This window comes from Sebastes fasciatus, chromosome 9 (assembly GCF_043250625.1).
Source record: "Sebastes fasciatus isolate fSebFas1 chromosome 9, fSebFas1.pri, whole genome shotgun sequence".
In the NCBI taxonomy this organism is placed as follows: Eukaryota; Metazoa; Chordata; class Actinopteri; order Perciformes; family Sebastidae; genus Sebastes; species Sebastes fasciatus.
In genome coordinates this window covers 25,492,557-25,520,224 of record NC_133803.1, presented here as the reverse complement: position 1 = coordinate 25,520,224, position 27,668 = coordinate 25,492,557, and the positions used below count along the sequence as shown (strand labels likewise).

The window sequence follows — 27,668 nt, the reverse complement described above, 5'->3', positions numbered from 1 at the left end:
ACTGACACCCTGTGTCAGGATGGGAGTTAATGCCCTCAGCCATTCAGCAGTATTACCTTTCAGCCCTTTGCCCCTGAATGTGAGCACACACACCTGCACAGCATGTCGGTGAGGCGTACAAAGCCCACATAAGCCAGTTCAAAGGCGCCACGATGACGGGACTGCAGGAGCTGCTGACGGAAGTACAGGCCAACCCCCTCCACCTGTAACAGAGAAAGAGAGACAGAGAGGGAATCAGCCACTGAACTGTAACTAGAGCAATACTGCTGTCGAGGTGCATCAATATGTGTGTAAGTGAGTGTTATGTATGCATGACTTTAAAGCCTCCTGCTTTAGCCTCCAGCAGAAATGACCAATTACAGTTAAATGACATAACTGCAGTCAAAATGATTATGTGACATGCAAGGTTGCACACCACCTGAAAAGTTCAACAGTGCATCAGTTTAGCCTGGCTCTACAAAGTTATTTTTATAAAACGGTCATTATGTCCTGACAGTAGAACATGAGACTGGTAATCTGAAAAAAAATCATGTGCCTCTGTGTCCTCCAGGTGCTCCAAATGGCATCTGCAGGATTTCACAGACCGGAGGAAAACAACCAACCAGAGCCGAGCTGGAGCCTTGCTGTCTCTGAGCAGCTGTCAATCACCCGCTAACTCCAATCAAATGGTCAAACTAGGCAGCGCTGATCAAATATGAATCAATATTCTGTTACTGTAATGCCTATTTCTCTACTCAAATGTTGTCATAGACATCTTGTAGTGTACTGTTTATCTGTAAAGTGAGAAAGTTTGTGACCTGGCAGCCATGTTGAGATCAGTTCAGGAAATACCAAGCACCGCCCACCAGCCAGAGCACAGCAATAGGAACGTTCGATAGGAACACTCTCTTTGAAATGACCTGTGATTGGCCAAAGTCTCCCGTCACGGGAGCTTTTAAAGTGTGAAAACAGAGCTATGAGGAGGTGAAGAAGTCTAGTTTTCTGTCAGAAGACCTGAATTTGAATGGATTTTTTGCCTAATGATGCCAAAAACATTCTGCCTACTGCAGGTTTAAGTCCAAGTGGATGTTTGTGCCAAATTTGAAGAACTTCGCTAAAGACGTTCCCAAGATATTACAAGAATGAGACGGACGTAAGGTCACAGAAACCTTGACCTTTGACCACCAAAATCCAAACAGTTCATCCTCGAGTCCAACTGGACATTTGTGCCAAATTTGGAGAATTTTGCTCAAGGTGTTCCTGAGGTATCGTGTTCACGAGAATGGGACAGATGGACGGATTTGTTTCAGAACAACTGTATAACTTTTGACATTAGTGGTAGCATTTCAATGACTCACTTTGAGTTGAGCATCATCACATGTCCAATCGTTACATGCAAGTTGCTGAAAGTTTGGAAAATGATTGGGTGATGTGTCAAAGCACAGAGACTACCGCGGATACTTGACGAGTTAACGGTGCAAATCCTCAAAAAAAAAGAACGCCCCTCGTCATCTCTGTGGATGCAAAATCCGTTACCTCAAAACCACTCTTGTAGCCTTTGTACTTTGTGTTAGTGTGTGAATCATTTTGTGAAGTCAAGCAATTACCTCTAAATACATGCAATAAACTTAATACAAAGCCAAAACAATGACATAATTTCATTCACGGTCAATCAAATGCTGGCACACAGTAATAAAATGAACAATTTCCCTGAGCAGCTTTGTCATTTAGGCAGATAATTGTCTCTTTAAAAAAACTCAAAGTAACCTTTTCTCCATTTGGCAGGAAAAGTGAAGCTGCAAAACACTGGCTCTTGTTTTAGAGACACCACTTAGTTTTCAGCCAGTGAGCGTTGAGCATGTCAAGCGTGAGAGCGGCATGTCAGTAGCGTGACAAGTGTGTTCAAATAAGGATGCTGAGCCATCCACATAATGGCCACCGTCAGTAAAACCATCCAGTTAGTAATAGTGTTAGCAACATTATTCTAACTATACACATACACACACACACACACACACACACACACACATAACGGAGTGCTGTGGCAGTGTGTTGCAGGTGAGGCGGCAGGGCGAGGCGGACGCAGAGCTTTCGGGTGCCCTGTCATTTAGGCTGTGGTATCACCGCCACCACAGAGGCGGCCAGGCCTCGACTTAGTCAGGGGTGGCATGGAGGGCACAGGGAGGGGTGGCACAAAAAAACTGTGTGAAAAGGGAGAAAAAAAATCCCAACAGCCCCTTGGGGGATGTGGGGTTAGACACAACATCTAAACTAACACAGACGCAGACCCGCAGATGAACCAGGAGCGCGCCAGACACTGTAACCTTCACCAGCGAACCCTGATGTCACTGAACGAGAGAACAATGATGCATGTAGACGGGGTTATACGAGGAGAATGTGCTGAAACAGAAAAAAAAATAAATTAATGAAAAATATGTGTAAAATGAAAATATAAACTGAGAATAAAATGTAGGGCTTAGGCAGCCTGTTTCTGGCCACATGACTGGTCAATAAACTCGACTGACCCTGCAGACCTAAAGTGGACTAACTTAAACACCAAAGTATGGACTGAGTAAACCGCAGCGGTACCAAGCCCAATGACTTATCACATTGGTGGCCAGAGTGGACTCCCAGGACAGGCCTGACCTCACCGGGGTAAAAAAGGCAGCGACAGTCACTGTTAGATGGCCCGTGGCCGCCTGGGCCCAGACCGCTGCGGTGCTGAGCTGGGCCGAGCCGGGCCGTGGCTTCGCCTATTTAAAGCTTCCCTCTCGAAGGTTCCCGTCTGTGTAACTGTTTAAAAGGGCCGAGCAAGCTTCCTGCGCGAGGTGGGGGAGGGGGACTTTATTTAGACGTCAACTTCCTGTTTGCAAACGTGCCCGATTCCCAGAAAAAACTTCCTTGTGCGGAGAAAGAAGTTTCCCAAGTCTAATTACACGTATGGCTCGGGGCCGTGACAGTGGCCCAAATAGCAAACTTCTCCCCTGACGGCCGTTAGACAGCACTTGTTGTTGTTGCTGCTGAAGTCTGCAGGAGGTATTGTGAAGTTCTGGTTTATAAATGGTACAGACCATAGAGGGCCATAAAGTGATGATTCAGATTCTTTTACTATTACACAATAAACAAATGTTATTCTCAACTGCTCTGGTCGAGCTGTAGTTGTTGGACTTAGTTTGGTATCAGGTAAATATGTTGACGTGTAATATTAGATGTAATTACAATTAGTTAAAGGACAATTAGGGGACCTATTGGTAGAAATTGAATATAATATATTATTCATAACTGAAGCTAAGAATCATTTTCGTTACCTTAAAATAAGCCCTTCATAGGGAGCAGGTCCTCTTCATGGAGTCCGCCATGTTGCACCGCCATGTCTACACAAGCCCAGAACGGCGTCGATAACGTTACTCACTCCCGTCGCCGCCGCTCTCTCTTTCTCCTGCTTCACCACTCACTTCCCACGTACACACACACTAAGCACCGTCTCTGCTCCAAATGACCTACGCTACTCTTACAACAACTGGATCTAAAGAGGGTCATTCGCGTTTTCGCGTCAGCCGCCGTAGCTTTCCTACAAGCTTGGCACACGAGAGAGGCTTCAATTGGTTGCATTCTCAATCTCACGACTGGATAACGCCAGATCCTACTGATCTTACTATAGAGCTGTCCTGCTGCACGATGATCACCCTACAGCTGCAGTCTGTTCAGAGTAAAAGAGTAATATACTGTATAACTTAGGCAAAAAGAAAATGCACTCAATTCAGGTGAAGAAGAATCTTTTTATAAGTCTTATTTTGATGCAAATATTTGTACATTAGCAGGAATGTAACACAACATGGAAGTGAAAGCAGTGCTGTCTATTTAAATGTGAAAGTGCAATAAAAATATATTTGTCCCTAAAATCAAAGAATAATCGTGATGTCAATATTGATCAAAAATAATCGTGAATATCATTTTGGCCATAATTGCGTAGCCCTATTCTGTAGTGAACATTCAAATGAGATTTAGGATACTCTACTTGTATGAATCATCATCACTTTGCTCCATCTTTGACAGCAACAGGATTTTTCTTATAAAAAAAAAAGAGTGTACATGATATGAACAGTACATTTTTCCACTGTGGGAATATTTGAAGGTAACAAGGGGCACGGAATTCACTTTTAGAATTTGGACACTAAAATAGAAAGGTGTAAAGTAAATATTGTGCACTAGAGAGCAAAAATAGAGTGATGTCGGACAAAGCATTCCTATTGTGTTCATAGCAGTGTGTGTGTGCGCGTGTGTGTTTGTGTGAATGTGGGTGTGTTTCTCCCTTAGCTTCAGAGCGGCCAAACAAACGGTCTGTCTCCTCTGTGTAACCAAGGCTCCAACCCATCCAGGCTGAGCTATGCCAAATAAACACCCGAGCTGTCAAACTCCAGCTGACCAGCGACTCTGGTGGTCTGTCCCACTCATACAGTGCAAGTGCGCTCACACACATATACACAAATGTGTATTGTCCTGTCAGGATGTCAACCTGCGCCTTCCTTTTTCTCTCTGTTACAATCAGTCTTAATAGATCTGTCTCCCTTCCTTCACTAATCATCAACAGAGAAAGTTTAAATCATAATGCGTCATCTTTGCTGAAATATTGCTGAAGATATTGCGGTAACTGAAAACAGAAAAATATAGTAATGAAATAAAGAAAGAAATTAAGCATTACCATTAACGCCCATCCACAACTACTGCTGTTGCCATGGTGCCACCCAGTGACAGAAACATCTGCAGTGTTGCCAGGCCAACAAGGATGTAACACAGGATGCTGGCTGAGGACCGCAGGAGGTGCAGAGCTCACACACATTTTGGAAAGAGATGAGTTTTGGTCACACACACACACACACACACGCAAGCACACGTGCACGCACGCACGCACACACACTATATACATATGTTTGCCCATGCATGTCATCGCTGTGGTAGGGCAGAATGACTAGTCCGCAAAGACTTAGCCAGACCCAACTTTCCAAACATTATTGGAATCACCCCACTGAACGTTAATGCTAACACACACACACACACACACTGACAGACCGACACACACTATTTGCACATGCATACACACGAAGCGTGGAACTGATGACAGGCGAATGTAACAGAAAAAGGGATGCGGTAAAGACAGAGAGGACAGGAGTTCAGAGTTTCCTCTTCGTCCACGTGGTCCTCTGCATGAGTTTGTTAAATCATCGGTTATGTAACGAGGCCCATCGCCATAGTTACCACAGCGGGACAACATGGTATCCATGATATCACCATCAATTACCTCTTCGGGACACTGCAGAAAAGGACTCGATAATGATGTCACAACCACAGTGACAGTTAAAACGACCCTGGCTGGCTTATACGGCGTGATATTGTGTCCATCTGGTTTAAATCTGAATAAATGTTGGGATAATCTAATGAAACATGGAGATGAAAAACTCTGTGATAAACTGTAATGTGCCAAAATGAGTCTATATATGGATTTTACGTGTGTTGTGGTCAAAACCATTTTCAAATATTTTACATAGATTGTTAAGTGATCAACAGCAAAGTCACTGGAGAAGTGAGCGGTGTTAATTGTAACATTTTGGTCGCCTAAAAATGTCTTATTCAGCGTTCAGTTGTACTTAACTCCACCCTCTCGTGTCACTTCTGGTTAAAAAAACCAAGATGGCCAAAAGGCCGAACTTGAGGCTTCAAAACGGCAGTCCACAAACCAATGAGTGACGTCACGGTGACTGCGTCCACTTCTTATATACAGCCTATGGTTTTTGCCAAATAGGAACAAGAAACAGGAAATAAAATGTAAAAGCCAATTGAAATAAATAAACAATACAATGCTGCTAATCCTGTCGTAAACGCTGTGGCCCTCCTTCACACAAACACAAAAAACACACATTCAGCACATAGTCCAGTACGACACTTCCTACTTTGTCTCTCGGTAAATACATGCTCGACAGGCAAACACAAACACACACGCACACACACCCTCTACCCCCTACACAGACCAACACAGCCCATGTCTGGTACCCTTGTTATTATGGACGTTCACATGCTGAACCACTCAGACAACTATTCCTGCGTGAGTCTGTCTGTGTGTCAGTCTATGTGTGTGTGTGTGTGTGTGTGTGTTGTTTGAAGCGCTCAGTGTTTTGCTGCTGGTGGTGGAAGTGATTTGGAAAGAATGCAGTGGAAAGGGAGGGGCGTCGCGGCCGTTAAACCAGCAGGGTCGGGCCTCAAATGAAAGTGCGGCGCTAACGAGGGCGGATGCTAATTGAAGAGCCTCCCAGCGTGGTGTCTCAACACACACAGACACACACACACACACAGATTCACATCATTCCCCGCTACAATACGTATACACACGTACAGTGAGATAAATGACACCTTTTTACATGGAATACTTGGTTTGTGTGTGGATGTAAACAGCTTTCTAGCTCTCAGCTGTCGGGCAGTTGTATTTTTAGATCGTCCGATTGTCATTGTATTAGAGATAGATTGGTGATTCATGGTGGGGGGGCTGGCATGGGTTCTCAGCAGCACACCACCACAGCTCAGCTGTTATAGTTTGGTTAGCCTTGTTAGCCATCCCATTCCCAAAACGTGACTTCAAAGCAGTAAGAAGAAAAGTGATGAGACAGAGCTGAGAAGTGGCAGCAGATGTTTGAAGGGCACTCTGTCACATGTGCAAAGCTACCAACATATAAAACATACACTGGAGGCAGCAGAGCTTAGGCTATTTTATATTTTTGCTCCTAAAGGTGCTTAATACGGGATTTGGAGCACCTCTATTGCCTCTTAACCGCTCTAAACATGGCGACGACGAGCTGGTGGCTCGCAGCTAACCGTGCTAACTGTGCAAACAACGGGGAAAGTCCTGACAGAGATAATAGTGTTAACCTGACGGGGAATCGGAGGGTGGGTGCTACGCTTCCGCGATGATGCCGTCGGTCGGGATGACGTTATCAGCTGTAACCGCCGTATGAGAGCGGTGGAGATCAGCGGCCTTGAGCTAGCCATTTGGGCAAGGTCACATGCTGTGACTGAATTTTAGAACAACAGATGCTGAAGAAACTGTATTTAATGTAGATCAATCACATCTGCCCAAAACATGATCCTCTTAATAAAGGTCAGTATCGATTCAGTGGATCGAAACATCCTTATTAATAGAGGTAAGTCATATTTTTGGCCTAAATACCTAATACAAGTATATCTAGTATTTGTGCTATTTAAATTAGTCCATTAACAACAAGCATTAGATGTACTATAAATAAGGCAATATTCCATTTTTTTCCATCCACCTGTTTTTATGCACGTTTTCAATTTGCGTATAAAACCAGCTGCATGGAAACACTTTTAAAAAAAAAAACTCGAAATATCGCAAAAAGTTTTTTCTGGTGGAACGTTGCTGTATCAATAAAAGTGCAATGGAAACAGAGTTAGTGACTAAATCATAACGTACATGAAGCATGTGTCTTTAACAACCACTCAAGGTTCTGCTTCACTGAAGAGACGAAAAATAACGGATAAATGAAAAACATCCGATCTGTGTGGAGCGATGACAAGACTATGATGTTCCTCAAATTAATACATGAGGAACAAAGGTCATATTTTCCACATGGTTTTCCACCATTTGAGGTTTAACTGGAGCTCTTTTAAATACGTTATTCTGGTTGCACCATCTTCTTCTGAAACGGCATACGACTTAGGGTAACCAGCTCTATCTTGATGTGCTCAACCTTCTAACTGTAGTGGATAAACAGGCATTAATTAGCATTTTCTTTTGCTAAATTTCTGTAAATTTGGTTAAAATTTGCTTTACATTTGAATGGAAACCAGACTATTGTTAATCAATCCCATGAAAAGACCAAACCACAGTGTTCATAGTAATGAAAGAACACATCACCCAGGGCAACGGTGTGGCTCACTGATGCGTTTTTTAATACTTTTTGGTACCATGGTGCTCTATGGCACAGAGGAGTAAGATACACCCGGCTGGATACACACACATAACACTTGGCTGGATGCTTCTGTGTATGAGGGAACAGCAGTAAGAGAAAGAGAGTGCAGCTTTGTGTGAGTGTGTTTAGTATGTCAGGATCTCACCTGTTCTTCTGTGATGAGTCCATGGTGTGAGCTCGTGTCATTGGTGTAGTGCAGTGGCAGACTCTGGCACAGCTGTCCGAGCAGCATGGCCACTTCCTTCATGCTACGCCAGCAACATACCAGCACCATCTGGGCTGTCACCCTGTAGCTCTCGCCGCCTGGAGCCAAAACATATACACACAGTGACACACACACATGCAAAAAGTGACATGGAAAAAGTTTGGTCACTTTTTGGTTTATGACCTAATAACTTAAACTGTATTTGTTTTATTATGTAATGTACCATGTTTAAGCTTTGTATTCAATGGAAACCAGCAGACCTCCAAAGTCTCATCATGTGCCTGCTTTTGTTGTTTATGTTGGGTCGCACATACCCGACACACGTTGCACAGAGCCATTTCATTTTCCTTATCACTGTAACGTTACAGTAGTTTAGGTCATCATTCAATAAGATTCCTAGAAGTATTGGACTCTGCACTGTATAAATATACCACACAAAAATAAGGTCAAACACCTCCCCCATCAGGACATCACTAGTACTGCACTCACAACCAGCGATGACTTAATGAGTTGATCAATGCACTCTGACCCCATGATGACATACATTGTGTGACAGCCCCCTCATTAGCATAATGAGGCAGAATACAGAAATAAATAAGTTTGGGGAAATTCAATGGGAAAATTGTGCATAAATAAATAAATGCAGAAATGCAGAAATAAGTACACACATTTAAAAATAAATAAAAAATAAATAAATACATTTTAAAAAAGCAAATATAAATAACTAAATTTAAAAATTTATAAAAAATAAATACATAAATAAAAGGTAAAGTTAAACAGAGGAATAAATAAATAAGGGAATTAATACAAAGATGAATAAATAAAGAAGCAAAACAGAAATATCAATTTATGTCACATTTTATCAATATTAATCGCTACATTGATTTGATTGATTATTTTTGCTGCATTTAATAACACTTATTTATCGAGTCATTTATTTATTTTTGATTTTGGCAGGTTCCGTCCTCCATATGTGAAAAGTGCTATACAAATAATTGATTGATTGATTGACTGCCTGTCAAAAAAATTGTGATAATGCAACACCAAAAAAGGACATATTAATAGATTTTGTCACTCCTAATCATTATTCTTTGTCTTGCTTGTATTTGGGAAATAATCTTTCCCCAAATTTTGGAACTACGCTTTCCATAATGCTTTGGGTGATGTAAACACGAAGTATAATGTTGCCATGGAGTATTGCTGATAGCTGTGTTTGCAGTGTACCCATGGATGTACAGACAACTATCACTGGATTACTTTGATATTGAAGAAAACTCAAAAATCTGATGATTCTCAGGCAAGTTCTGCCGTTATTAGGAGCATCGTTTTATATGATTTCTAAGCAGGTTGATGGACATTTATTCATGATGCACATCATGTCCCCTTCCCCTGGGGAGTCGCTCTTCACAGTGTGAATACATCTGAACTTATGTAACATTGGACTGTTTAGAATGATGAGGCATGGAAAGATATTTTTCTGTTAAATGGTAAAAGTACAATGATCTGTAACTCACCTGCGTTCAGCGATGACGTGTGTGTGGTCTGGGTCTGTGTGTGATCATCTCCGTGGTGTGAGTCCAGCTCTCTGGCACTGGTGAAGAAGTCATTGGTGTCTCTGGGCTGAATCTCCTGCAGGATCCTCTGCAGACCTGCGGACGTTTCTATCCAAACACAAACAAAAAAACAACACGTCATATTAATAAAATCTCCTCATGGGAGGTCCACCACCTTCCCTGTATGCTTCTATCAACTAAAAGTATAGTTTTGTCCTACAAATTCTCTCTTAATATTTTATTTTTGTTGGCATTTAATGGAATATAACCTGCACTAAAACTTCACAATAAAAGTGTGAAACAAATGGTATAGTTTATTTTAGTTTAGTTTTTTGGTTCCCATATTATTCCTCCTCTTTCTTTTACTGTCTACAATAAACAGTGATCCATCATATTCCAGGATTTCCATGCTCAGTGAGCAACATTACTAGTGATATTTTACAGTTTTTAAATATGTTTTGGTGGATTTTGGGAGACAAAACATAATTTTGTCTGCTGAGTCGCTGTCCATGGTATTGAAAGGTGCGTTTGGTAGGTAGGTGTGCTAAGTGCGGAAATAATTGTCCCACATCCTGATGAAAACGCCTATGGTGCGTGCATAAGCACATACATGTGCACGTGCATGAACATGCGGTACATTTAAGGGTCCCAGTTTGGGGGGTTGAAAATATGGTCACCCTAAACTGACAGCTATAGTAATAGTTTCAGATTTTTTGGGGGGTCCTTTAGACTACTGACATTGCTAAAAAGTAGTTGTGTTTTTGGACTTGAACCTTCGCTCTTTGGTAACATCTTAGTGTATAAAACTTACAAATGGAGCGGAACAGGTACCCTTTGTAGCAGTTTGAGGGCATTGATTATGCTCATGATCAAATCTAATGAACTCATGAACATTCAGCAGTTAAGACAAGCAATTTACAAAACCTTTGCACAGTTAAAAAGAGTCTGGTGAATCTGACTTGGAACACATGTACAAATGACCAACCTCGCAGAATTAAGTATGATGTTTAGGATAAGAATAGGAAGGTGTTCTTGCTCTGATTACCTGAGTCAGTATCCATGGGGATGAGTCCTTCTGGGGAGGAGCTCTGGACTACAGGGGAGACCACATCAGACATCCTGTAGGACACAGCAATCAGCTCTGACACCAGACTTCTCCACTGCTCCGTCTGGCTTAAAGTCCTAAACACACAAACATACATTAAACACTTAAGTATATGGCGAAGATCATGCTTTTCAAATACATGGTGTTGTACTCAGGGAATGTGTAGAGGGCTTTTTTTTTCTGCTACCAACAGCAAAACAGTCGATCCAAATGGAAATAGTTTAAGATGTGTTGTGATTCATGTGCTCACTCAATGTTTAGATGCTGCAGGACAGCGGTGATGCAGTGGGCTCTGCCATAGAGAGGATAGGAAGCAGCTGCCTGCAAGAGAGATGACTCGGACTTCGACACCTCTAACTGCAGACAGCGCAGCAAGAACTGAACCACTGAGGACAGAAGAACAATCCTTTCATTTATTTCTATTCAGTGTCAACACACACATACACACATTAATTAGGGCTATGCATCTGGATCTTACCAGCCAGTGTGTTCAGTTCCAAGGTGACTGTCTCAGAAGCCTGTGGCGGTGAGGAGGGAGGCTGGAAATCGAAGCCCTGTTCCTGGGCACAGTGCAGCAGAGCCTGGCAGAAGTCCGGCCGCTGGAGCAGCAGGTTGAGGAGGTGGGCTGCTGTGACGCTGTCAAAAGGCTTTGTGCTGGTACTGAGGTCCAGAGCAGCTTGAAGGACACAGCGCATCCTCTCTGGCACCTCACATCATGAAGACAAAGGTGAGATCAGTAAAACAACTTGAAAGTACTACTATATACTACAAGTTGATGATTGTGCTTCACCTAGAGTACCACTGGAATGTGATTACGACCAGTTATTATAGTTACTTAAACAGAGGTTAATTTTTATCACAGAAATGTTAACACTACACTTGAAAACAATACAATTTTCATTTTGAAATAAACATTAAAAAAGAGTGACAGTGCTGTAAAAACCAATGCCAGCACGAGGGGTGTCGCCAAATACCGCTATTGACGATAATCGTGATATTTAAAAAATGAAATATTGATATCATGCTAATAATACACATACGATAATATTGTGTAAATAATCCAGCACCTCTTAAATAATTTTATTCATACAGTTATGGTTACAGGCTCTCGCTCCACCTCCCTTCTCTCATATTTTGAGTGTAATTAATTTGCCAAAAAAGAGACAAAACACACAATAAGTAAAGTTAAAGATGAATTTGACTGACAGTATTTTTTTTTAATTTTCTATAGATATCGCAATAATATCGTTATCGTGAATTCCTTTCGATATTCGTGTAGTGAAAATCTCATGACAGCACAAAACAAAAACTATTTCGACAAAATAAAAAAAGATGCCACAAGTAAAACATCACATTTTAAGATTTAATAGCCGTCACCGTATGGTCCTCATGTTTACCTGTAGTCCCACAGCAGGTGGTGGGAGTTGCCGTAGTAACGTCGAGGCCAGCTGTTGGACTTCCAGGAAGTTGCTGGCGACGCAATAGAGGACGTTCTGAGCATGGGCAGAGGTCACAGATTCACCGAGGGCAAACGCATCAGGCCCTGAGGAACAGAGACAGGTAGAGGTGAAGAAACACGGGAGGGGACAGTGAGTGACGAGAGGTTGAGCGCCATACGCTGAGCCAGCTGGAGCTTCAGGTTGGCATCAAAGTAAAGAGGACGGCCTGTAATGGATAGACTGCTGGTTCAACTGAAAGATATATTCCAGAGATGTGAGCTGGCTACTGGTATTACATGAAATGTGCCAAGCATCATCACTACGGTGTCCTTGTAAACTGAATAAACTGGACTACACAGGAGTCCAAACTGCTCTGAGCGTGTTGGATGAACTACAACTAGGGCATTCAAAGCTTATATTGTGGTTTTCGAATGAAGCTTCGAACTATTACCTTCAGGGAGACATTACAGAGACAGCAATTGTAAAAGCAACCGCTGCAAGCTTTCTTTCCTCCTGACACCTATAACACTACTCAACAAGAAAAAAGGCGAATCCTTGGTTCTGTAGTTAACAGGAAGAAGGCACTGTGAAATGTTGAACTATGTCTAATGGCTTTTACGATTCTCTCTTGTTCTTTAATGCCTATTTATTTATATATCGTTTATTCAGGAAATGTACAATATTTGACATGTTTTTCTACTGTGTCGTGGTGTACTACTGTATTGTCTTGTTGGCTATGTCTTGTTTTAGGCTGATTGCAGCACTATCGCCCAAGCAAAATTTCCCTTTGGGACAATAAAGTATATCTTATTTTATCTTGTATCTGTCGTCATATTATATGGGGTCATCTCGCCAAAAATACCGGAATTCTCAATTTGAATAAAATGATTCATCTGATTAAATGAATTAGGTTTTTCTTATTAAATCAACTTTCTTTAATGAATAGAACTCGGCAGTGCGTGTCTCCCTTTGTGTGCGGCAAGCGGGAGAGCAAATCGTTTTTTGACCGCAGTGAAAATGTTGTTTTCGAAAGGCTAAATGCCAACAAATACGGATTGAAGCAGAATATTTTGTTTGATAAAAACATGTTGTGAATTTTGGAAATGATTACATTTACCTTTTTTTACAATAAATTTTGACTTTTGGACTTTAAATTTGCCATAAACCCATAATGTTAGTAACAGTATTTTCTACACAGCTGTGATGGTTTTTTTTAAGTTAAAGGACTGCTGCTGATGGGCAGAAGGCGTACCAGAGCTGAAGGTGAAGAACTCGCCCAGCAGACACAGCAGGTGGAGGGACATAATGCATTTATTGAAGGAAGCTCCAGGAATCAAAACCTCCAGCAGCGTCACACACAGCCAGCACAGGAACTCCTACAGCACATACAAAAACACATCACGTCCTTTAGTTCATTTTTATAAAACAGAAAGACTCAGGTAGACCTCTGCATTGTTGTGTCCTGTGTGTGTGACTGTATACCTTGTACAGATGTAGTGTGTGTTGGTCTCTGTGTCTCTGCTCCTGATCTCTCTCCTGGGTCAGTCTCTTCTGCAGCAACCCAGCGCTGTCCTTCATTCTACAAAGCAGCTGTATGGATTTCAAGCTACGTTAACTGACAGTTTTGATTTGATCATTGAGGGGAGACTTCACTGTCTCACCTTAAATCATGTCATCAATGTCTCTTTACAATGTGGAAGGGTTGTGAGCAGCTCCATTCCCTTGTAAAAACTGCTCCCAGCCCACAAGCTGACTGTTCGTTACCAGCTTAACATTTCAAATTCAGTGGGAAATCCATTAAAAAACAAAACATTTTCTAACACCAAAAGGCAATGTGAGGTTAATGGCTGACCTTCTTCAGCAGGCTGACTGTCTGCTGTCTGACGCCTGGTGACTGACTGTTGAGATTAGGTGGCAGGAAGTGGCGGATCAGGTCCATTTCCTGTGAGGTCACAGCTTCAGTGCTGCGGTGGCTCTCACACACTAACCCCAAAGCGTCCATCCTCACCTGGGCGGTAGGATTTGATGACACATAAATACAGTTGAAATCCAAGATTTATATGCCAGACAAAATTTATGAAAACATTAAAACACTTACAGTACTGAAAACAAAGGATATACACATGATAGAGATGCACCGATTGCAATTTGCAAAACATAATATTGCGCTAAACATTTTTTTCAATATTTTCCTACACCCCTAATGAGGATGCAGACACTCACTTGATCATGTTTGTGTACCAGTGCTTGTTGGAGGAGGGAGAGGGGCACCAGTCCTCCCCACAGCCCCTCCTTTGAGGATGGAACGACACCCTGGGCCCTGGCTGCCCGCAGGCACGTCATGAGAGCTCCCAGCGCACCCCTGCTGCCTGAAGGACCTAACCAGGACAGAAAAACGCCATTCATAGAGTAGCTGTACATTTTGTCATGACTGTGTTAAAGAATGCTTCCACTGTAATTGTGGAGAAGATGTTTTTACAATCTTTCTTGCCACAACAGAATGCTTTGTGGTGTTGAGAGACATTAAAGGGATAGTTGTGGTGTTTTGAAGTGGGGTTGTATGAGGTATTTATCCATAGTAGGTGTATTACCTACAGTAGATGACGGGCATCTCGCCCCCAGTGTCGAGAAACAGACAGGAGCACCAACACTGAAGCAAAGCAATACAGTGCTGAAGGCAGAAAAAGATATTTTAAAAAAAACACTTAAAAAACATTATATCCGTTTAAGCGTACGCTATATTTAGAATATTTTCCCACGGCGAACTGAACTGAAAGTGAAACGTATCTGTACTGTTTTTATCATCTGATCCTGCTGGCTTTGGAGAGAGCATAGATAAGTTTCCCTGTCCATTCAGTTTCCTGTTGGAAAGGAGAAGGAAAAGGTTGTCTGTTGGCAAGATAAAGCAGTGAAAATATTCGAAATATAGTGTACACTTAAACTGATATTGATTTTTTTAGGTGGCTAAAATACATTTTTCTGCCGTCCCCATCCACTGCGCTGTATTGCTTTGCTCCGGTGTCGGTACTCCTGTCTGTTTCTCAAAACTGGGGGCGTGCCGACCATCATCTACTGTAGTAATACACTGACTGTGGATAAGTACCTCGAACAACCCCACTTCAAAACACCCGAACAATCCCTTTAATATGCAGCTGACATATCATAAGAATAACCAGAAGGAAAGACAGAAAATATTTGCAGAAGTCAGTGTGTTTTTATGTGCAGACATCTGTGTATTTGTGCCTTTACCTGTGCTGCACGGCGGTGTGTCCTGCAACGCCTGCACCATATGCGCCAGACTGGAGGGGCTGCAGCGTAGCAGCTTGGGCAAGAAATAGTCCAGGATGTACGTGGTCTGGTCCAGCCTGGCACGGCACAGCACCTGTAGCAGAGGGGTTACCCATGTCTGGTGCCAGTGCTCCATCCAGACCTGTTTGGCCTTCTTGTCGGCTGCACCAGCCTCACTGGCCAGCTGTGCCTTGTGGCTGACAAACAGCCTCTCCAGGAGGTCGCTGGCATAAGGAGCCAGGGTCTGGTCCCCCATCAGGCCCAGGACACATGAAGGCAACTGGGGCTGGATGTCAAGCAGGTACCTTGCCCCATAGAGCTCCACGAGGCAGCCCAGGGAGCCGTACTTCCCCCTCATGTGCCACTCGAGTCCTAGCAGGCTTTGGCTGAGCTCTGTGATGTAAGAGTCCTTGGTTGGGTCAGAGATGGACGGGTTGGTGAGCTGATGGAGGATGAGGAGGTTGCGGAACAGGGAGCGGGTTTGGTGGCGGACTCCGTCCAGCGGGTGCTCCCAGTGGGAGTAGATGTGCTCCAGCAGGTGTTGATGTAGCTCCGAGCCTCCGCTGAGGGACAGTTGGAGGCGAGGAGGGCAGGGCGGCCTCTCCCCCTGCAGGCAGTCCAGGGCAGCACTGCTCCACAGGGTCAGCACCCGAGCCACCACCATGGCCGTGCTGGACTCCTTTATACTACAGCAAAGAAAAAAACTGATTATACTTCAGTAAAACATTTGGAGTTTTTTCAGGGATGGTTCACACATCTAAATCCTTTGTTTAAAAGGACTTTTCAACTAATTTTAATAGTGAACCCTCTTCTATGTTGAAAGGTAGTCAGTACTGAATGGGGATAAGTTTAGCAGACCTACCTGACATCCAGATCCAGCAGTGTGTTTGGAACCAACAGCAGCAACTGTTCCCACTGTGGCCCTGGTAGAGCGCCCTTCCAGCTCAACATGGCCAGAGCCCCATGACACAGATACAGAGAGACACCCGGCGGGCGACCGCTGGTACACAAACCCTCACACCTCTGCTGTAGCCACTGAGGGGCCGAGTCCAAACCCTGCGCTGAGCTACGCAGCAAACTGCACACCTGATATACAAACGCATACAAAGACAAGAATGACCAAGAGCATTTCAAGAGAATGAACACAGGTTTCTGCAAGAAATATTTCAGCAGCTTTATGCATGCATTGTTATATTTGTTATACAAGTCATTCAGAACACAAGTAAATATTCTCAAAATGTATACGTGAGGTGCACAATCCAGAATCCTCAACTCACCACAGAGGCAACTTCATCTCCACGACCCATGACGGACCTGATCAATAACACTACAGCCATGCCAGCTGTACTCTGGACTGACTGGACGAACTCCTCTAGAAACAGGAAAAGGGAACAGGGGAGGAAAGAAGTGAGAGGGAAGTATGGACATGAAGGTATTTGTGGTTTCTTATTTACGAACATTAATGGCACTCATTTAAAATGGAACAATCAGTTTGAGCAGTTCATGAGTCCATCTGCTTCCTAAATTGTCTGGTTACACGGGATAATTATTAAAATCTTATCTACCAGGTGTTTCTGCATTTTTTTCCTTACCATCAGTGAGGATGTGTGTGTAGCAGCCCAGGAGGCTGCTCAGTGTGTCCTCCAGCTTGCAGGGATTCTGTTCAGCCTGCAGGGCGGTGCTGATGGTATCCTGGGATCTCTGGATCACCAGCATGGAGGTCTTTACAGCAGCCAGACAGGAGTGCATCAGCTGGGCCTGGGCAATGTGACGTCCTGCTAGACCACTGGGACAACAGCAGGGGGCGACAGAGACACATGGATCAACAACAAGCTATTATATTGTCACCAGCTTCCCTCGTGTATCAACATGTAACCTGGCTGGACGGACTGTAATGCGACAGAAAGCTTCAGATCAAGGTGTCAATGCACCCAAGAAACCTCACCCTACTGAAAACAAGTTCTTGAAATTAGCACTTTATGGCAACGAGGAGATAAAGCTCCAACAGCTGTTACTTGGATTTAATAATAGGTACTGTGAAGCAAGTGATATATGCACTAACTTATGTCATGACAACGTGAAGAGAAATTCACTTCCAATGTGTAATACTGAGACACAATTAAATGCTAAGTATAAATCTAAGTACAAAACAGATATGAAAGGGGAGATATGGAGAAATATGGAATATAGCAGCCTCTATACCTGTTCTGGTGAAGGTATTCACTCAATCCCTTGCGAAGGAACTGCAACACTACATACAGGAGAAGACAGTCAGCGAGAGGCTTATCTAAAAATTCCTTACTAAGAGTTTTTTTTTTTTTTTAAAACAAGTAAGTTGGATACTAACCTTCAGGCAACAGTTTGTTGATGCATCTCTCACCTGGAGAAAAGGAATTTTGGAAAGGTAGTTATTCTACAATAGTAAGCAAGATCTATCTGATATCTTTAGTGATCAGAAGTAGAACAAGTCTGCAGTACGAGTAAAGGCTACTCACCGAGAGTGAAGCCATCAAGACAGGCAGTGATGGTGTCTACGATGTGTGGATACTGGTCAGAAGTTGGGTTGGACAGACAGTCGGACAAGCAGGCAGACAAACTGTTTACAGTATGCTCTTGTAGCCAGGCGGGTACTGAACCTAAGGCACTGAGGAAAGCAACACAGAGACATGTTATTGATGAGAGTAATTCACAGGAGATGACAGTTTTCACAATGCCATGCTGCTTGGACACTGATATGGAATTTACATTGCTGTTAGGACCAGGGTTTACGTTAGCCGGTGTCACGTGTAGTTGTCCGGTAGATTGAATTATCAACGGCCAACATGTCCGTTGGGAAATATGCCAAATAATTAAATTCGTCAATAGCATATTACATAGCCCAATATTGTAAGATATGTTGCCAAGACAAGTTAAATATGAATTTATATGATAACAAAAAAAATTCTATTGAAGTTTTCGAATGAACCTTTGAACGTCTGACGTCATATTTTATGATGTTTTTTGACCGCAGTGAAAATGTTGTTTTTGAACATCAACAAATATCATTGAAGCAGAATATTCTGTTGGCGAAGTATTTGTGTGTGATTGAGAGAGAAAAGGGAAGAGAAGGTGGACTGAACGCAATGTTTCAGTAAGGAATTAATAATAATTTGAATTGTCAACGTTATGAATGAAGCTTCAGACTATTCAGTAGGCTACAGACTTACGAGACACACAACACTATTTTGAATTTGATAAAAGTTGAATTCGGCCAGCCTATTATTTTATTTTTTTAGACCGCTTCTTCATTTAACTTATTTTCAAGCGATGTCAAATGTAGGCTATTATATGGCTTTAAAACATAAGTCCGGTCGTTGATCTATATGGCCGGAAATCTAGAATACTAACGGCCATATTGGAGGTAAAAGAAAAAATTGAACTGTAGCGTAAATCCTGTTTAGGACGAGGATTTAGATTATAAAATGTTGTTGTTTGAAGGCAGAATAAAATCTGTGATAAAAAGACTGGTTTCCTCACCAACACTAAGAAACAACTAAAAAAAAACGAACTCACTTTATGGTCTCCATCTCATTTACTAGAACAGATAGCTGTGTACCTGGCGATGGCTCGTCGTAGGGGGTTCTTGGCCTGCAGGGAGGTGTAGACCAGAGACAGGGTGTGTAGACAGGCCTCTAGCAGAGCTCCATCAGGCTCCTCTTCACTCAGTGCCTCCAGCTGGGACCCCGCCTGGTGCAGTATGGACACACAATGGTCATATAGGGCTGCACGATTTTGAAAAAATATCTATTTGCATTTATTTTGACTGATATTTTGATTAATTGTGCAGCCCTATGGTCATATACTGTACGGTAGCACTCCATCCACATAGTTTGTTAAATTATGAATGCATATCATACAGTAGTAGACATGCACTAATCATGTTGTTACACAAGGTCTTTGATCAAACTGTTTATCAACATAATCCCTGCATGTTGAAGACAACAGTGAGGTACTTTTTATTATATCTCACATTGCTCGCAAAACCAACCTTTTTAACCAGCTGGATCTGCTGCACCGGCTCCGTCAGCTCCAAGCAGGACTGCAGGGTCTGGGCAACCTGCCTGGCTCCATCCTCTCCTCCATCCACAGAGAGGGACGCTGGGAAAGATCACACATTGCTAAACATTAAAGAGGACCTATTATGAAAATGTTCAGGTGCATACCTGTATTCTGAGTTTCTACTAGAACATGTTTACATGATTTAATGTTCAAAAAGCGCTTTACTTTTTCTCATACTAGCTGTGTTGCAGCACCTCTTTTCACCCTCTGTCAGCTCAGAGTAGCAGGAGTAGGAAGCAGAGGATTTATTGTTGAAGCGAAAGGCAAACGCACCTACTTGGCAATATTTCACGTTTAATCCCAATGCTATAAGGGAACCATAACATTAATGAGGTAATCGCTGCGACGTGGATGGAGCCATCACAGCCGGTGTGCACAGAGCACCGGCGCCAGGTAGACCCCCGCAGCGGAGCCCCGCAGCAAAAGCGCTACCAGAGAAGCCAGACACACCGCCACCCGACGGTAAAGATCAGAGTCAGCGCTCTGCACATATTGACCGTCATCTTTTCTTGGAACACCGGTGTAACCGGTGGGAAAATTGTCCTTACTGTCACATCACTACCAATGACCATTCCAGGCATCGTACAGTATTGTAGAAAAAGAGTACCGTCACTTTTTTTTAATTTTGGCATCGACTTGGTACGGAAGTATCGGTTCCCATGACATCCCTACTTGGTGACATCACCACGTTACAGAAAAAAAAGGCAGGACTTCAATCAAGTCAGGCAGTTCAGGAGCAGTCTTTCTGTGGGGGAGAGTAACTCCCTTTGTCGTGGACCTTGGGCTTTGTAACTTTGCAGACCTTTTACATGCATAAAAAAAATATAAAACACACTAAAGGAAAGGGAAAAAGCACAAAAGCATAATAGGTCTCCTTTAAACACTATGACATATATTATAATGTAGAAGTGAGAGTGTGTAGGATACACACACCTGGACTGACAGCGCTCTGTGCTCCACGTTTTAATATGTTTCTGGGAGCACTAACAGGATTAATTACTTTGTTTTTTATTAACCACAGTTAGCTTGCTTATCAGTATTTAGGTCACATTACCTATCAGCTTGTGTAGGTTTTCCTCATCCAGAACCACAGCCTCTACTTTGGCTGTATTCCTCTTCTTCACCACCATGATGACTCTGTGAGGGGGCAGCAACAGTTAATTCATTTCCTTGACTGTTTGAGCTTTAATCTAAAACAATAATTCCAATTTAAAACAAATCTTTAACAAGGCTTGGTTGCTCCAAGTAGACCACTTACACACCAAAAAACTGATAATAACCTGATATATTCAGGTGGAATTTCATTCGTTCTCAATGTGCAATATCATTTTCCACTTGTGCAATTTTGTTAATTGTCTGTTTATTGTCAATCCTGTATATACTGCTCCTATTTTTATACTTCCTTCTATTTAAATGGTTCATATTTTGTATGAATATTTTTCAGATCTTTTTTTACTGTGTTAGCTGATGCATCTTGTTTTTAGCACTATCCCCTTTGCTGCTGTACACTGCAAATTTCCCCACTGCGGGACTAATAAAGGAATATCTTATCTTATCTTATAGAGAATACAAACAGCAGGGTCAACTTAATTAATAGACTGTCACATCTGTCAGAAGTGAGCAAAACAACATCATCTTTACCTCTTTGATAGTCCCTTTGGATAAATTAATCATCTTGTATTTACATATTAACATAATAATAAATAAGATAAGATAAGATAAGATAAGATAGAACTTTATTAATCCCCTAGGAAATTCTTGTGCCAAAAATACAACAAAATTACAACAAGTTCAAGTTCAAGTGTATAAAATAAAAAAAGTACTATTTCTATCACCAGTGCCTAATAGAATAACAATTAAGTAAGATACATTTAGTAAAATGAGTAAATAAGATAAGATAAGTAAAATAAAACAGGTAAAGCAAGCTAACAAACAGAAAAATAAGTAATATTGCACATGTTGGACATTAATATTGCACACAATGAACAGTGATATCATCTTGTGTTTACATATTTACAGTTTTTCTTGATATATGTCAAACCTGAACTCCTTAAACACACATTCACACATGTAAACTCCACATTAATGCATATGTATTGCTTTACTTTGGCTAACAGTAACTGCTGCCATGACTACTGTTAGCTCACTATTAGCTATCTGTCTCTAACACAGACACTAACAGAAGACACACAAATAACAAACACTGTCTGACACAATAAAACAACGACACGCTCACAGAGACACAAAGAACAGCTCAATAACAGTGTAAAGTCAAATATAAGTAGCTTAATATTCACCTCAGTTCAGCATGAGGTTTAGTTACTGGAGCTCCTCTGTTTCAGTTGGTAACTGAAATATCCTGTCAAGCAAGAGGAGACAACTTCCGGTATTTGTTTTTCAGAATAAAACAGATTTTAAACCTCATGCTCTAGATTAGAAGAAATAAAATGCTACTTTTATCTACTTTTTGTTGAATATTTCTATTCTTAATTTGATTACACAATTAAAAAATACATTAATACATAACTTCACATTATTTTTTGAAGTTATGACTTTATTCTTGTAATATTACGACTTTTTTTCTCGTTAATGTATGTCTTTATTCTCGTAATATTACGACTTTTTTCTCGTTAATTTATGACTTTATTCTCGTAATATTACGACTTTTTTTCTCGTTAATTTACGACTTTGTTCTCTTAATATTACGACTTTTTTTCTTGTTAATTTATGACTTTATTCTCTTAATATTACGCTTTTTTTTCTCGTTAATTTATGACTTTATTCTCTTAATATTACGATTTAATTTATGACTTTATTCTCGTAATATTACGACTTTTTTTCTCGTTAAGTCATTACTTTATTCTGGAAATCTCCGATTTTTTTCCCCTCAATGTTGCCCTAATACTCCGTCGTACATTTGCACTTTGGCCCTCACTGTATTAGACTTATATACTATATACTTAGACTATAAACTGTGTTACCTTCATCACAATGATCAAATGTTTTGCGGCTCCAGACAGATTTTTTTTCTTTTGTTTTTGCCTAAAATGGCTCTTTTGGTAGTAAAGGTTGCTGACTTGTTCTAGAACAAAATAAACCGCTACTTTTATCTATTTTGTGAATATTTCTATTCTTTATTTGATTACACAATTAAAAATACATTATTTTGAGCAAAATGTGTGGTTGAAACCTATCTGAACAAATTTCTAAAATTTTATTTTTGTTAGAAAACTTTGAATTTGACTGGCTGTTAAAGCAACAGTAGGTAGGATCGGAGCAAATATGATTTAAAAAAGTATTTTTTAAAAAATGGTCACTATATCCTGACAGTAGTGCATGAGACAGGTAATCTGAGAAAAATCTTGTGCCTCTGTGTCTTCCAGTGAAAACCGTGAATACAACAGAAAAGACAAAAACAATTTAACAATTCAATAATTTCAGACCAATGCACTTGAGACAATAAAATGATAAAAATGTAATAAAATAGAATTGAAAGCTATAATAACAGTAATAGTAGTAAAACAGAGTTTGAAGTAATTAAGTACATTAATAAAATAACAATAAAATAGAATTAAAAGCTATAATGACCGTAATAGTAGTAAAACAGAGTTTGAAGTAATTAAGTACGTTAATAAAATCACAATAAAACGGAATAAAATGATGCAACTTATAGACAATAAAATGAGTGATTAATACAATAACAATGAAATAGAATACAATTATGCAACTTAAATAGAATATAATAAGTGTCTTTGAGCTTCAGAATATGACTAAAATTTCAGTTTTATCCTGGTTGAAACTTTTATGACATCCAGACATATATCGCTTCAAACTTCAAATCTGCTTTTTAATCAGTATGCCGTCTGCAGACTACATGTGATATTTGTTTTGCAGTTGTTTGTTTGTGCCTTTTTTTTGTTCTGTTTTAATTTTTTTTATTTTTGTGTGTGTGTAATTAGTTTATTTTTAATTTTTTTTCCCCAATACTCACTGGACTGTAGTATTGTAATGTCTAATGTACTTTAATGAGTTAGTAATAAATTATGAAAAAAAAACATTGAATTTGAAGCAACACTTATTCTGCTTCCTGTACTGTTCTCGCAGCTTGACACACCTGAGTCCATGCTCCACATGTGAAACGTCACTTCCGTCAAATTGTTACACCGCCCCCTCAGAACGCTGCTCTGTCTGGAAAAATAGCGCTCCGGCTTCTGATTGGCGGAGAACACACGTCAATCAAACTCAGACTCCGCAGAGAAACGCCCACCAAATGATCTTATTGGCTGCGCCAAGCCAAGCCACGCCCCCAAACCCCACCAGTCTCCAACTTTTATTCTGAGAGAGCTGAGATGAAATCCTCTGAGCAAGAGAGAAATTCACCGTTTTATACTCATGAATTAGGAGTTTTTACACAGGAATAAGAAGAAATGTATGGATGCTGAAGTCGACATGGCGTGAAGTCCCTCATATAGTATCTACCCATCAACTATTATCAAGGGTAAGTGGAGAAACTTTGAAGAAATTTTTTTTTTTTTTAATTAAATAAGAAACTAATCAAAGACACATTATAGCTCTGAACCTATGCTGAACAGAACACCAGTTTCACAGATATTTGGTATGACAGTGATGTGAAATTGATGATTTAGTTGAGGACACTCATGAATGTGAATACAGTAGTCTCTACTGTTTGCCATAAACACTCACAAAGAGTGATGCTATTTGTGTCTTTTGCTAAAACTGGTGTTATATTCACACTTCAGAGCTATATCCCCTGCAATTTTGACACTAAAATACACTTTCATTTGTAAATTAAATGTCAAAATATTCTTGTGACATCACAGGAAACAAAAATACATGAGCTATTATGTGTTATAGTGTCTGTATATTCAATTTAAAGTACCACAAACTTAAAGTTCAAACTTTTTTTACCTCAGAGTGGTGAAATAAAGTCTCTGTATGAATCCTGAAGAAATATAATATATATTATCTCAATGTTTAGGGTACTTTGCTTCCAGTCTATTGCTTTTTTCATCCCAGTTATGGCTTTTAATAGCTCACTGCATCACTGGTCCTGACCACAATCACAGAGAAGCACTCAGACAGCAATTTCTGGTCCACTCTCTCTTTACACTGTGACTTTACTCAACAGGAAGTGAGACAAAGAGACAAAAAGAAACTCATAGTCAGGGGTCAGGGGTTAACTGGCCACCAACCACATCATCACTGTGGAATGATGCTCGGACAAAAACTTATCTGTCCTTCATAATAGAAAATTGACTAATATTCTCATAGGAGCTTATTAAAATCACAAAACATGTACTTACAAGGAAATGTGACTGTATCAAATTCTCAAAAGACTAGCTGAATCAGCAGCAAAACCATAATAAATCAAAATACTCCCCATAAGGTATAATGGGTGTATGATAAGAATTATGCGAGCGAGGGTGGTTTTACAGATAATTCACAATAAAACTTAATTAGGCTTGTCAGTGCAAATTACAGCATGTTTGAAATGATACTAGGTATTTTAAATATCTTAATATCTTTGTAAGAAACGGTTAAAAAGAAATTGTATTCCTTTTTTTAAATGGATATGTATAATGTAAGAAGAACAGAGATATGGTATCACATATTAAAGGTACAGTGTGTAGGATTTGGCGGCATCTAGTGGTGTGGTTGCAGATTGCAACCAACTGAGTACCCCTCCGCTCACTCCTCCCTTTCTAAGACTGCGGTAACATGAGCCGCCGAGTGCAAAACTGTGGTAACGTCGTTCTCCTCGCTCAGAGGCCATCCTTATTGTAATAATATTACTTTAGGAGTAACTGAAGTCAGAAGGCGGCTGGCGGTCCCACGGTTTTGCACTCTGCGGCTCACGTTACCGCAGTTTCACAAGCGTGTCGGAGAACTACGGTGGCCTTCAGGTAACGTAAAAACAATAAAGGAGCAACATGGCGGACTCAGTGAAGAGGACCTGCTCCCTATGTAGATATGAAGGGCTCATTCTAAGATAACGAAAACACAACGGTTCTTATTTTCAGGTGATTATACACACTAAAGAAAACATATTTATCAATATTATATTTAATTTCTGCCAATAGATCCACCAAAATGTTACACACTGTTCCTTTAACTCGTACGGTATGGTTTATCCATATTCAATATGTCATAGTATAGTCATTTATGTTGTTTTGTTTTGTGGGATGAGAGCTCTTTTTTCTCCTTGCCTCTGTCAGTGTTTACCACAGCAAACAGGCAACAGAAATAAGCCTGTGGAAACCAGTTTATGGTCTCCCTCCACACATGTTTGCAGTCTCTTTGTGAGCAAGCCAGGCTGGTAATGAGAGGTTATTACTTGGAAGAGAAACCCAGGCTTTCTATCTTCCTCCTCCTGCTGCTCTCCTCCATCAGAGATCCTCATCTGTCTCTCTCTCTCTCTCTCTATATATATATATATATATATGTACCGCCTGTTTTCCTACGATAGCGCTGGAAAACATGATGCAAGTCCATCCCAGGGAGGGCGTCGAGGTGTTTTGGAGCAACGGTGGTGTTTTTTCTTTCTGTTTGGCTAAAAGTGATACGCCCACTGCCCGCACTGGTCCAGCTGGGCTCGGCCCTGGAACATTTCAGGTGCTGGCTGGTGGCAAAACATCTGCACAACAACAAACCCTCTGTCTGCCTGTTTTGTGTCTGTGTCTAGATATGTTTGTGTTTATTTGGGTTAGAGAGATGCGGTATATTGGTTTGCAAGTAAGAGTCATTGGATTAAAAAAATCATATATGGTGCAGTGACTGTTTCCCATTTCGTGATGATATATGATAAAGTTTGATTGATTTCATGTTATTTAATGAACTGACGAATGCAGCACTTCTTGCCCTAATGCAATATTGACACAAGTAAGACACATCAATTTCAGTTTCAGTGCTATTTTGGAGACACAAATAGAGTTCTGAGGAAAACTGAAATATTACCTGGAACTTTTGGTTTGAAAATTGTTAAAGCTGAAGACCTGCAGATGTTGAACAGCTGCACAAAAATGACATTTTGATCATCCTTCAGAAACCAAACTACAGTCTCCACGTCAGCAATCCTTCACTGCTGCAGTGCCCTTCAGCAAGACACTGAAATCCCAACCAGCTTCCAGGACGGTTGTCTCTAGCTGATCTCTCCACTTAATTAAAGGAATATATTTCCCACAGGAAACATATAGAGGATCACTGTATTATTACGTGCATATTCTCAGTCTCTCCCTGCTGTGCGTGTCTTCCAGAGGGCTGGTCGGGCGGTATGGCGGAGGGGGAGGACGCCATGAGCCAGGAGGACTGGAAGGAGAAGTGTATGGTCCTGGAGGCGCTGCTCATGAAGTTCAGAGTGCAGATCATCAAGATTCGAGAACTCACCGCTGACAAGGTTGGTTCAAGTAAACTTCATTCTGTGAATCTGTCGCTGAAAGCAGTTAATGATTTTTGTGGTGCCAGTTTGAGTCTTGTCTTAGTGAGGGAAAGTGTCTAGTGAAGCTGCTTTACAGGTGAGAGGTCTGTACAACAGTTTTACAGTGTATTTACGGAAAGGATGCTTTCCATTTAGCTAAAATGATTCCTCGTTTCCCTGACTTGTGTCTCATCCTGCATGAGAGAGATATGAAGAGGAGATGTGAGGGTGGAGGAAGTGTATTTACCAAATAGGACATCCTCGCTCACTCCAGCATCATTTTGAAGAGATGGAAATCACTCATGATGCATCTCACCTGTCCTACAATGTGTGGAAGTAATTAACTGCTGCCACCTGATGACTGCTGCTCCGATATTGATTATAGATCTATTATTGCTAGTCAAGGTGTCAGGTAATGTGACTGATAGAAATATATCACCAACAGAGAATTCAAATGTTTTAACTGACAGAAAAACAATGAAAAATGTAAAACAAAAAAAAAAAAAGGTCCACACACTGTAGCTCCCTTAAGTGCAATTTATTAGCACATCTTCAGGTAGAGATGTTTCTAACAGATGCTCTTCTTC

General features: G+C 41.0%; 2 protein-coding genes across 3 annotated transcripts in view; one reads left to right on the top strand and one right to left on the bottom strand.

Moving 5' to 3' along the window:
- The window catches only part of thada (THADA armadillo repeat containing), a 109,348-nt gene extending 87,318 nt beyond the window's left edge, over positions 1-22,030 (bottom strand). Inside the window, exons 1-22 of the mRNA XM_074646919.1 lie at positions 21,944-22,030; positions 20,701-20,783; positions 19,576-19,685; positions 19,144-19,274; positions 18,044-18,192; positions 17,896-17,928; positions 17,751-17,799; positions 17,141-17,334; positions 16,826-16,920; positions 16,411-16,634; positions 15,510-16,234; positions 14,484-14,638; positions 14,113-14,268; positions 13,743-13,850; positions 13,513-13,636; positions 12,219-12,364; positions 11,300-11,528; positions 11,072-11,207; positions 10,762-10,898; positions 9,678-9,824; positions 8,104-8,261; positions 94-203 (exon numbers count right to left, since the gene is read on the bottom strand). Coding sequence (XP_074503020.1) covers positions 94-203; positions 8,104-8,261; positions 9,678-9,824; positions 10,762-10,898; positions 11,072-11,207; positions 11,300-11,528; positions 12,219-12,364; positions 13,513-13,636; positions 13,743-13,850; positions 14,113-14,268; positions 14,484-14,638; positions 15,510-16,234; positions 16,411-16,634; positions 16,826-16,920; positions 17,141-17,334; positions 17,751-17,799; positions 17,896-17,928; positions 18,044-18,192; positions 19,144-19,274; positions 19,576-19,685; positions 20,701-20,776 — 3,392 coding nt within the window. The 5' untranslated portion in view covers positions 20,777-20,783; positions 21,944-22,030. The remainder of the gene's footprint in view (positions 1-93; positions 204-8,103; positions 8,262-9,677; positions 9,825-10,761; positions 10,899-11,071; positions 11,208-11,299; positions 11,529-12,218; positions 12,365-13,512; positions 13,637-13,742; positions 13,851-14,112; positions 14,269-14,483; positions 14,639-15,509; positions 16,235-16,410; positions 16,635-16,825; positions 16,921-17,140; positions 17,335-17,750; positions 17,800-17,895; positions 17,929-18,043; positions 18,193-19,143; positions 19,275-19,575; positions 19,686-20,700; positions 20,784-21,943) is intronic.
- Positions 22,031-23,966: 1,936 nt separating this feature from the next.
- The window catches only part of plekhh2 (pleckstrin homology domain containing, family H (with MyTH4 domain) member 2), a 38,207-nt gene continuing 34,505 nt past the window's right edge, over positions 23,967-27,668 (top strand). For both annotated transcript variants that reach the window (XM_074646918.1, XM_074646917.1), the window contains exons 1-2: positions 23,967-24,144; positions 26,921-27,060. In XM_074646918.1, coding sequence (XP_074503019.1) covers positions 26,938-27,060 — 123 coding nt within the window. In that variant the 5' untranslated portion in view covers positions 23,967-24,144; positions 26,921-26,937. The remainder of the gene's footprint in view (positions 24,145-26,920; positions 27,061-27,668) is intronic.